At 46.2% G+C, this 10,993-nt stretch overlaps 1 protein-coding gene across 4 annotated transcripts in view; it reads left to right on the top strand.

Moving 5' to 3' along the window:
• Positions 1 to 10,993, top strand: part of Alpk2 (alpha kinase 2) — a 135,252-nt gene that overhangs the window by 86,459 nt on the left and 37,800 nt on the right. For all 4 annotated transcript variants that reach the window (XM_023715306.1, XM_004623737.2, XM_023715304.1 and 1 more), the window contains one exon: positions 2,397 to 5,775. In XM_023715306.1, coding sequence (XP_023571074.1) covers positions 2,397 to 5,775 — 3,379 coding nt within the window. The remainder of the gene's footprint in view (positions 1 to 2,396; positions 5,776 to 10,993) is intronic.

Genomic DNA, 10,993 nt, shown 5'->3' with positions numbered 1-10,993 from the left:
TAATTGACCTTAGAAGGCTAGGGCCAAAATGTTGGCTTTCCTTGTAGCCCTCCTTTTTCTCTAATTTTGGTCTGCAAACTTAGGTTGTTAACCATCCAGAGGACAAGCTTATTGTTATTATCAAACGATTTAGGCTATCAAGCTTAACCTCACTATCTCACTGCATTTCGAAATTATCTTTCTTGATTTCCCTTTTCCATCTTAATATCATCAGAGAAAGAAAATATACAGAGAGAGACTAAACCAGAATTTTAACCAGCAATGTTTATACTTGGAATTCTCCTTTAAATAGGGTTAGGCATAGATGGAAGTTCAATCCCTGTGGAACACAGAGTTTTAATGGATAACCTTGGGTAGTGCTGTCTCAGTCAGTTCACGATTCATTTATTGCCTCTTCTAACACACACTTATTAAACACCTACTGTGTGCTAATCACTATACTGAGCTTCGACTACCACACAGAATGAGAGCTCCTCACAGAGGGTGTGTACCTGTCTTCAATCTCCATTTCCTGGAACAGCTCCTAGCACATGGGAAAAAGTCAACAAAAGCCAGCCTTTGTAGAGTTCATATTAACTCTATTCTTGTTTAGCTAGCAGTTTTTTTAATGGTGAAAAAAATGTGTATTTAGAATTAGGCAGGTGGACTCAGTTTGGATGATGCCAGTTTGGTTGGCAACTTCCACAGTGTTGTCATCAGGAGCCAGTCAGACAGACGCCTTCTCTCCATCAGGCTGGTCAGCATATTGACCTTGGCATTGACATTGGCCATGTTAGTGTCATAGAGCTTCTTCACCCTTTGTTTGATCTGGTGCTTGTTGGCCTTGACACCCAGAATGCATGTACTGTTGTCTTCTGTCTTCCTCATGCTGGCTCCGCAGTCAGGGGAATTTGATGACGGCACAGGGGCCAAGCTTGTTTCTCCTGGGGGTGCTCTTCTGAGGGTATTTGGGCTGCACCTGGAGCCGCAGTGTCTTGGGACAGCAGAAGGTGGCAACATGCAGATCTTCTTGTGGGTGTAGATGCCTTTCAGCACTGCCTCTTGCCCTTTAGAGCTTTGGCTTTGGATCAGCTTTGCGAGGAGCAGGAACTTCCTTCTTGTCTTCAGCGCCATCTTGGTTAAAAAATATAACAGCACTTTATGCCAACAAAATTGGAGTTAAATGGATCTCAGTGTAGCTTAAAAACAGAAAATGTGAGAAGAATGGTTGATGGGCAGCCACACGCTGGAGAGACGTAGGGAGAGAAGCGAGGACATTGTTGTCCTGCTTCCCACTTCGTTGTCCTGCTTCCTCCTGGTGGTAGGGACAGTAGGAAGGTCCATTCTCATAGGTGGTTTATGGAATAGTCTTCAGGGCTTCGGGGCTCTCTTTTTAGCTTTGGTTAGTCAGAGGCTGAAAGTTCCAAGTTACCAGAATTTAGTCAGAGTTGGCTGTGTTTTTGAAAAATACCCAATATCATACAACATTCATAGAGTGCTGCAGTGCTTGAAGCTTCAGGTTGGGATATTTCTTCCCCATACCCCCTCTTTCCCTTCTTCTCTTCTTTTCCCTCCCTTCTCTTTCCTGACAACCTGAGCAGTCCCAAACCCCCTATTGTCTTGTGGAGGTGGCTGCCTGTCTCAGAACCTCTTTTGAAAGTTTTGTGCTATTGTCTCTTTGTTTCTTCTTTATAAGAGAGTCTTTATCTTGTAATCTGAGTAACTACTTTTAAGATTATCATACACAATGTATTAACTATTGTTATTCTCTTACTATTTTCCTGTGAAATTTTGTTCTATGTTCTAATAATTAATTGCCAAAGTTTTTAAAAGTCCAGGAGGGTATCCACATAACCTTATCTGGGCAAAATGATTGGCATTGCTGATGGTCGGTCATAACTCCACTTCTCCATTGGAAGTGGGCTCAAAGAACAAGCCTACTTCTGTTCTTTAGAAATATTGTTAACCAGCAGTCTATAATATTCTGAGGACAAAGATTGCTCATTTCCACTCTCCAAGTACTGTATATTTCATTTATGACAATCAAGTGAAATTCATCATCCAAAAAGATGACTTATTTCATCAAATTGACAATTAATTTATTTTCTATCTCTTTCCCTCAGAAAGAGTGAAAAAAATCATTAAGTAAGTCATAATTGCCAAGAGGCGTTTTGGTCAGAATGGTAAATTTGCACAGGGCTCTTTTAAAACATGTAAGTGCTGAAAAGTGCAATTTCCCAAGAAGTCCTGAGGAGCTGGAGAGAGTTTGAGGTTAATGTTTAGATTTCAGTCATTCCTGCTCCTCTTGTTATCCATTATTACAGTCATCAAGGATTAACACTCTTGGGACTGCAGTTATGTCCTGTTGGGGGCTCTCCCAGGAACAATTCTATTAATACCACTTTTCGTCTTCCTAGGTGCAAATTCAGGAAACGGTCAGGGAAAGAATCTCCCTCAGCCAGATGCCAACTTTCTCGGAGCCTACTGGGGAGGAGCCTCCACTCAGAGGGACCACAACGAATTTCCTCTCCAACACAGGAAGAAGCCATGAGGAAGATGCATCATCGGCCCAATACTTGGAGGTAGAAAGCTGTCCCCAAGGTCCAGAGCAGGAAGAAAAACAAGACAGAGACAGCACCACAACTGGAGGTTCCTGGGCAGACCTAGAACATGAGTTGAGCACCCCAAAAACTAATGGTGGAAATATGGCCCTGGCTGTGCTTGCAGGGCCTCTCTCCCAAGATGCTAGCGCTGAGCCCAGGGAGTCTGAGGCCTTCTCTGTTGCTTCCCCTGAACCCACAGATACTGCCCCCACCTTGGAAAATGTGTGCAGTGGGTTAAGAGACAGAGAAGCTGTGTGTGTGATGGAGTGTTTTGAAGCTGGTGACCAAGGAACATGTTATGATACCATGGCTTCTCCTGCTGGAACACCAGTCGATAAATATTTGCCTCAAGATATTTGCTCCATGGACTCTGAGCTGACAGAAGGTCAAAGCAAAGTATGTGATTTATGTTCTCCTGATGACAAGACACTGGCAGTTCTTTTCCAAACACGAGATCCTGTGCCTCCACAGTCCACAGGTGGCAGCAGCAAGGATAGAAACACAGCAGTACCCCCTCTTTTGGTCAGTGCTTTTACCTGGAATGTGTCACAGGAGGCCACCAAAAGTGGCTTAGACAAGGTGGAGGATTCTGCTCCTATCTTGTCCTCTGTAGCATCAGCTGGCTGGGAAAGGCGGAGCCCACAGCACTCAGAGGTGCTTGCAGGAGCCCAGTCCCTTTCTGTTGAGAAAAAGTCCTTTGTACACATTGAACAAGGTGGCGAGATTCCTATGACCTGTGCCTTAATCACCGTAAACACACCAGCCAGTCCTAGTTCAGTTGTAAATTTCCCTCAGGAGAAGCTAATGGCATTAACAGCTAATGCTGAAAGTCTACAGGAGACCAGAAAGACTGAGGACATATCAGCTGATATTATTGCCACCAAAAGTCACCTAGCCAAATATACTGTTTCTGTGAACAACCTTCCAAGTGGTGCACAGGAGAACTCAACAGGGGTGCCAGATGAAAATGACCTCAAATTTCCTTCCAACGTACAGTTGGGTCCCATTTTAAGTGGTCCCACAACTGAATCTATGAAAGAGCTACTTTGCTTGCCCCCCAGTGTGCCTGGAGTCTGTGGCAGCCTTGTTCCACTGCTCGTGGAGGGAGAGGGCTCCTGTAACAATTCCTCTCTTCAGACTGATAACCAGGCTAGAAATGAGAGCCAGATTGTGGTCAGAGTAGACAGAAGCCCTGAAGAGGATTTCCAAGAAAAAGGAAGTGAGATGGAGAAGGGACTCCAACCAAACAGCCAGTCGCTCCAGAGTTCTTCTTTAGCAGATGATTTCCAAGAAAGTTTGTTCCCCACTTCTGCGACACAAGACGAAGCTAGCCTGGTGCCCTTTGAGCACTCCCTAGCAAACTGCAGAAAGGAAAGAGGACATATAGCAGGTGTGGGGACCAGTGTTTCCACGGTAGCAGAAGCAATGGTAGAAAAAGACAGCCAGGCACTAAGCAATATTCTGTCACTCTCTGAAATCCTGCAGGAGGAATCTGAAGAGACTGGTCCAGGACATTGGAAAGCAGACAAAAAGCTGAAGATTATAACCCTAGAGGCTTCAGTTTCTGAAATCTGGCCACCAACACAAGTAATGGAACTTGAGTACATGGAGGCAGGGCCTAGTCCCATACTCCCTGATGGGCCCTGGGCTCTACCTGAGGCTCCACAGGCAGAGGCTTCCTTAGCAGAACAGGCTCACACAGACACAGAAGTCTTGGTTCCCAGTCCTTGGGACAAGACTGGTCCAGCCCTTGCGGACCACAGGGAAACCTGTGAGGGCAATGTTCTCACTTGTACCACATACCAGAGGGGATCTCAGGATCTGAGCCAGCCAAGCTTCCTGGAGTCATCTGTGGATGCTATTGGTGAAAAAGAATTGTGGGTCACAGATTCGTTATCAGAGGCATCTGGAACTGGGTGGAAGGGAAATGCTAATAGTGTGAGTCAAGCCCAGGAGGAAACCCAGGTCCAGGCAGATCACTTAGCCTTCTTTAAACAGTTTCTGGCCTTCCCTGGCATCCTGGAGTCCTCTGTCGATCCCACTAATGACACAAGTACGGTGGAGCACCCTGGGGCTGAGAAACTAGAGCCCTCTGATCTCACCCTGGGGGTCTCCAGACAGGGGGGAGAATTGACTGATGGAAATTTGGACCAGAAAGTAGAAGTCCAACCTGCCATTCTGCAAGTTCCATGTCCCCCAAACGGTGGGGGGACCATTCCAAATGAAAACAGAATCAACCAAGACCAAGTAGACAGCAAGGGAGAAGAAGCTCAACAGAGTCATTGCAGTGAAACAGAAGTGGAAGCCCAGGCTGCCATCTGGCAAGACCCATGTCCTAATGCAGCTGAGCAAGGAATTCCAAGTGCATGCAGCATGGGCCCAATACAGGTGGGCAGCGACAGAAGCTCAGAGGAGGCGGACCAGAGGAAAGAGAACAAAGCAGTGTGCGTTTCTCCCACTTCATCTCCTGCTAACTGTCTTACAAGAATGACTCAGATGTCTATTGAAGTTGATTCTCATGGATCCACAGGCCAAAGTCACGATGACTTGACTGAGCCCAGTAGCCATCACTATGAGTTTCCTGACTCAAAGGAAAGGGCAACTATTGAGGACAAGTGTAGGAAGCATGTGCCCTCTTCTAGTGGCCTTATGCACCTGCCTGGCTTCACATCTCCTGAAGGGAACACCACACACTTTCCCATAAGCTGCAGAATTGCGGAACTGAAAGGAGAGGAGCCTCAAAGCGGGGGACTCAAACTCTCAAGCTCATCCGGCTCCACCTCAATGACTTCGGCTTTCATTTCAAGGGAATGTGAGTCAGAGGAATGCCCTGAGTTCCTGCAGGACCCGTGGCAGAAGGGCTCCACCTTGATCAGTGGAGAAAGGCCAAGGGAGGAGAAGCCCAGCCATGTGGCCACACAGATTGGCAAAGTACTGGGGGCTAGATTAGCAGTGCCCGGAACAGAGGAGGTCAAGAAGAAGCAAGAAACTTCAGGAAGTGGACATTTAGCTGAGGGAGTAAAGAAGAAAATACTGTCCAGGGTGGCAGCCCTGAGGTTGAAATTGGAAGAGAAGGAAAATGTCAGAAAAAACTCCAGCCTTCTTAGAAAGATTCCTAAACTAGAAAAATCATTGTCACGCACAGATGAGAAAAAAGACCCAAGAAAGGTACCTTGCAAAAGAGAAGGGAAAGGTGAGGCTCTGTTGCTTCTGTTGTTGCTGAAATTTGGGTTTGTGAGATCAGCCGTGATGTTCTTAGTTCCTCTTGAACCTTCCACAGTGCGGGCGAGTACCCATCATGTGGACATTTGATGGTGGTGACCAAGTGGCTAAGCACTTAGATCCATGGTCCACACACTTCTGCTTACACCAAGGTCACTGGGGCCGGCGAGATAGTTCAGGGGCATAAGTGCCTGCCTGGCAAGCACAAGGTCCTGAGTTGCTCCCAGTTACCAAAAAAGAAAAGAAAAGATCATGGGCAGCTTGTTAAAATGCAGACTACTGGGCCCCTGTCAGTTTCTAATTCAGGGGAGAGATGAGCAGGGTTCAAATGTTGGTACTTCTAAACCAGATGTGGTGGTACATGCCTGTAGTCCAGCTCTCAGGGAAGCTGGGGCAGGAGGATTGTAAATTCAAGCCTGACCTGGGCAATTGAGTGATTAGCAAGACCTGTCTAAAAAGGAAAGAAAGAAAAGACTGGGGCTGTGTGAAGGCCTGGGTTCAGTCCCCAATGTAGACACACACACACACACACACACACACACACACACACACACACACACTTCTCCTGATTTCCCAGGTGACCTGTGGGGAAAAGCACACCTGTAGATTACTGCTAAAGGCTTCCTGTAGGTGTGTTTGATGGTGGGAGTGTGAGTAAGATGCCTTTCTGTTTAATTATCCTTTAAAAAAATCTATTTAAAAGAGATGAACAGAAGCATTAACCAGTGAGGCTAATTAGTATAATTAAATAGACAACACACTAGGTGGGATTTATGAAAAGAAATATCTTGGAACAAATTGGGAGTCTCTTTAATCCTCATTTCTTGTTAAAAAAAATGGCTCAGTTGAAACTTGGTTTCTCTTTCAAATTTAAGTATAAAACTTCTTTGAACTCATCCTCCCCACTCTCTAGACCTAAGCTTTGGGGTCTTAGGGTTTCAGGCCAGGAGAAGCATGAAAGCGCTCTGAATTGTAGTCACTTCTTACTTTGCCCAGGGATCTGTTCAGCCCTGAGTTCACTGCAAAGCCAGAGGCACAGCCTGACACTCGCTCTGCCTCCTCAGTGCCCCCTGCCCTTCCTGTGCTACCTGCATAGGTCAGAGGAGAACATACTGCAGCAAGGACAGAGGCCCATGTGCGCACGCTAGGGCAGAGTGCTGGCCCTCTTGGATCTGAAGGAGGAAGCTCTTCCTCTGTTAGCTGGAATCCTCGAACCTGGAGGACATGTTTTTCTTTCCTGCCCACCTCAGATGGGTCCTCAGCCCCTGTTGCTAAAAGAATTAAAAACAAATCCACCTTGTGAAGGTGGAAGTAATCAACAAGGACTTTCGTCTACAATGTCTTGCTGTTTTTAGAGACTGAATCTCACTAAATAGTTCAGACTGGCCTGGAACTGTGTAGCTCAGGCTGACCTTGAATTTGGGAGGGCTCCTCTTGCCTCAGCTTCCCAAGTGCTGAGACTACATGTGTGTGCTAAAGTGCTTGGCTAGCCCACAGCTTTTTAAACATATCTGAAGAGAATGAAGCAGCTAGGTCTGCAGCATAGCCTGTAATCCCAGGCTACTGGAGCTGAGGAGGAGGATCACAAGTTGGAGCCCAACCTGGGCAACATACAGACTTAGCAAGACCCTGTCTCAAGGCACAAATAAAACACAGCTGGAGGATGTAGCTCAGTGCAAAGGCCTTGGGTTCAGTCCCCTTAATACCACACACATATATCCACACACAATGTCAGTGTTTTTAAAAAGATCTCAAAAATGGTTTCAGCTCAGAGGGCTCTAATTTATTTAGAATTCTTATCTGTGATCATTCAATACATGTGTAGGAAAAAGGATGATCCAAAATTTGAGTTGAGCTTAGCACCACCTCCTCCAGGCACAAGCAGCTGTCCAGGCAGAGAATGCAACATTCTGGGAGAAGGCGGGGCAAGTGGAGCAGGTACTGAGACCCCAGGACAACTGGAGACTTGTCCAGGTCACACCAGTGCAATAAGGCAGAGAAGGACTTCCCAATGCTGCTCCCGGCAGTGGAGCCCTTTGAGAGCAAAGATCCAAAGCAGAGGTCTTCGTAAGCATTTCAAGGCTTTTAGAGAGAAAGCTGCAACACTGTGGATTCCAGCAGAGATTAGGAGTCCAGTTGTTCAGTGCACATCTGGCATCTGCCAGGGGTTGGGCAGCCGTGGGCAAATCCTTCACCTTTGAGGACCTCCTTTTCTTCACCTGTGAAAATGGAGGTGCTGATAATAGAGATCATCCCAGAATCAAAATGCAAAGCCATGGGAAAGGTGTTTATCCATTTTAAAAATAACAATATTATTATATGAAAATGAGGCAATTTTTATGCTAAGTACCATGCTCATGAAATAAGAACTTACTTCAGACAGAGATTATTGTTTTGGACTTAGTACAGTGCCAACCTCAGAGTACTAGAAGAGGGGTTCCTGCACATGCTGCTTGTTCTCCTGTTCTCCCCAGCTGCAAGGTGGGAGCTGTGTGGTCGGGGAGCAGTCAGGGGGCCTCACCTGCACTCCTCCACATCAGCCGTGCATGGGAGTCTGAGGTGCGGCTCTCACACCCAGGCAGATCCTCCCTACCATCCTCCCCCAGCTGTGCAGGAGTTGTCCCTGGGGCCAACCTCTTGGTGAGCTGTGAGCATTTCCTTGCTAGGGAAGGATAGGAAAGCAGGTGCCTGGGACAGTGGCAGCCGCATTTCCAGGCTCCCAGCTTCCTGCTGTGATGATAAAGCAGTGTAGGCTGCTGCACTGAGAGAGCCTTTACCTGCCTGGTAAAGCTCTGCCTGGCCTCTAGCTCATTAAGGCCATGCTATTTTTTTTGGTCATGCTATTTTATAGGGTGGCCCCAATTAATTATGGTAGTGAGCACAGCGAGGATTCATGTAATGAGAATCTGCTGTGAGCACTCATCCATAAGAACCAGAGCAGATGAGAAGTGACAAGAAAAAAGAGATTTTCTTCTGGCATTTACTATTTGGGACAGCACTGTTAGTTGGGTCTAACCTTGACAATGACCTGTTTTTCTCTTTAACTTATCTTCTAATTGTCCATTATAGGTGTCTGTATGACTTTTTTTTTTTTTTTTTTTTTTTTTGAGACAGGGTTTTGCTATGCAGTTCAGGCTGGCCTTAAGCTCACTTTGTAGCCCAGGATGGTCTCAAACTCATAATGATTCTCCAGCCTCTGCTTCTACAGTGCTGAGATTACAAGCGTGTGCCACCATGCCCAGCTTATCACCAAATTCTTTAAGATCTACTTTACCAGTAAACACTCAAAGGATTTTAGTTTTGTTTTTCTCCTATTTTTATCAGCCATGAGGGCTTGATGAGAGAGATTCTACTAGGGCAAGATCTGCAATGTGGAGAGCTTGGCAAATGTGTAATTAGTCAGGGCAGCCAGTGGGCAGCAGCACAGACAGTAGAACAAGAAAAGGACAGTCCCTTGGCCACACCACCCTCAATCCTCATTCTTTCTGGAGGTGGTGCCTCTTATAAGGCCTGGACAATGTGTTCAGCCCTGGTGGCACCTTGGTCATGTCTACCCAGCAGTCTGGTGCTGCCCGGTGCCCCAAGTATATCCCAAGTTTAATGTCTCCTCCACCACATCACTGGTGTAGGTGGGCATAGTTTGGGTGGTTCTAAGAAAACAAACACTGAGTTACCTTTATTTTTGGTATGCAACACTAATACAGTGAAAATTTCACGTGTACCCTAAAAATCGCTGTTATGTCCCCCCCCCCCCCGCATTTGGCCAGACATCACGACCCTCCTACATCTCTTTCTCTTTTGCATTTCTACTCCTCGGTCTCATAGCAGTATCCTTCGCCAGGTCCCAAGGCCCCTTGCCACGGTCAGCTTTCTTTCTTCCGAAGCCTGCCATTGGTTCTGCACCCATTTTACTCCCTTCCCTCCCCCTCCAAATGTTCTTGTGTTCAACAAGTACAACAGCCTTATTAGGACCATTTAATTGTCCCGCAACCCCCATGAATACTGCTCCTGCATAGGGTTGGAGGACCTACGAGGAAATGGCCCAGAGGAGGAAGTGGGCTTGCTCAGAACTCCTAGACCAAGCAGCTGAGGCTGCATACGTGATGACGTCGGCCAGGGTGGGGGCAGTGGGCCAATGAACCAAAATGAGGCGGATGTCGATAAAGATTTGGGCCCTCCCATGATGGTGCACCTGGCTCCTGAGACACTGTTGGGAGTCTCAGGTGCTCTCTGATTGAGGGGCTTGATGCCCAACCAGTCCATTGTCACTTCCCTGGGACAACATCAGCTTTTAAACATGCATTCTGCTTCCCAGATCTCCTCTGGGGAACTGTAAGTTCCCTTAACATATCAACTATTTCAAATCTCTACTGGGAACCAGGAGAAATGGGAAGTCATTTAAAGGATCAACTATTTCACAGTTGTGAACTTTAAAGAAATGGAGTAAAAGAAATCCTATCTATTGATACCTAACTGTAGATTACATTTACTGATGTGTTCTTTGCTGTGTGGTTATGGAACTTGGGTTGTAATAAACTGACACTGTTTCCAGTAATTTCACTGTTTACCAGATCATTCTAGGGATTTGGCCAAGGGGACTGTCTTTTTCTTGTTCTACTGTCTGTGCTGCCGCCCACTGGCTGCCCTGACTAATTACACATTTGCCCTGCAAGCCAAGCTCTCCACGTTGCAAATGAAATGTGGGTATACTAGGATCTTGCCCTACTAGTATCTCTCTCATCAAGCTTTCATGGCTGATAAAGGTAGCAGATCACATTCAAAGGTCTCGGCCCGACCGAGGCGCATCATTTTCCTGTGGTTCCTATTTCCTTCAGGTAGATGCCTCTCTGCAATGAGAATGATGTCAGCCATTGCTCCAGTCCATCTTCAGCAAAGACACTGGTGAGGGGGCGGTGGAATGAGGGATGAATGTTGTTCAACAAATAATTTATTTTTAAATAACCTTTTGCATTTGTAGGTTTAGCCACATCTACCTAAATAATCCAGATTTTATTCTGCTTTTGAATTTCCAGTTTCTGATTTTCATCTTAATAGTCTCGTATTTAGAAGCATCCTTATTTTCCCTAGTATTAAAATTTATGTACACACCCCCCATTTCCACTCCTCTAAAAAGCATTCTCAAGTTCTATTTCACTTTGAACATGACAGATCTTGCACTAGCATATATA

Source organism: Octodon degus, unplaced genomic scaffold, assembly GCF_000260255.1.
Source record: "Octodon degus isolate 3935 unplaced genomic scaffold, OctDeg1.0 scaffold00003, whole genome shotgun sequence".
Lineage (NCBI taxonomy): Eukaryota > Metazoa > Chordata > Mammalia > Rodentia > Octodontidae > Octodon > Octodon degus.
The sequence above is the reverse complement of the archived record's forward strand: the minus strand, read 5'-3'. Positions and strand labels throughout refer to the sequence as shown.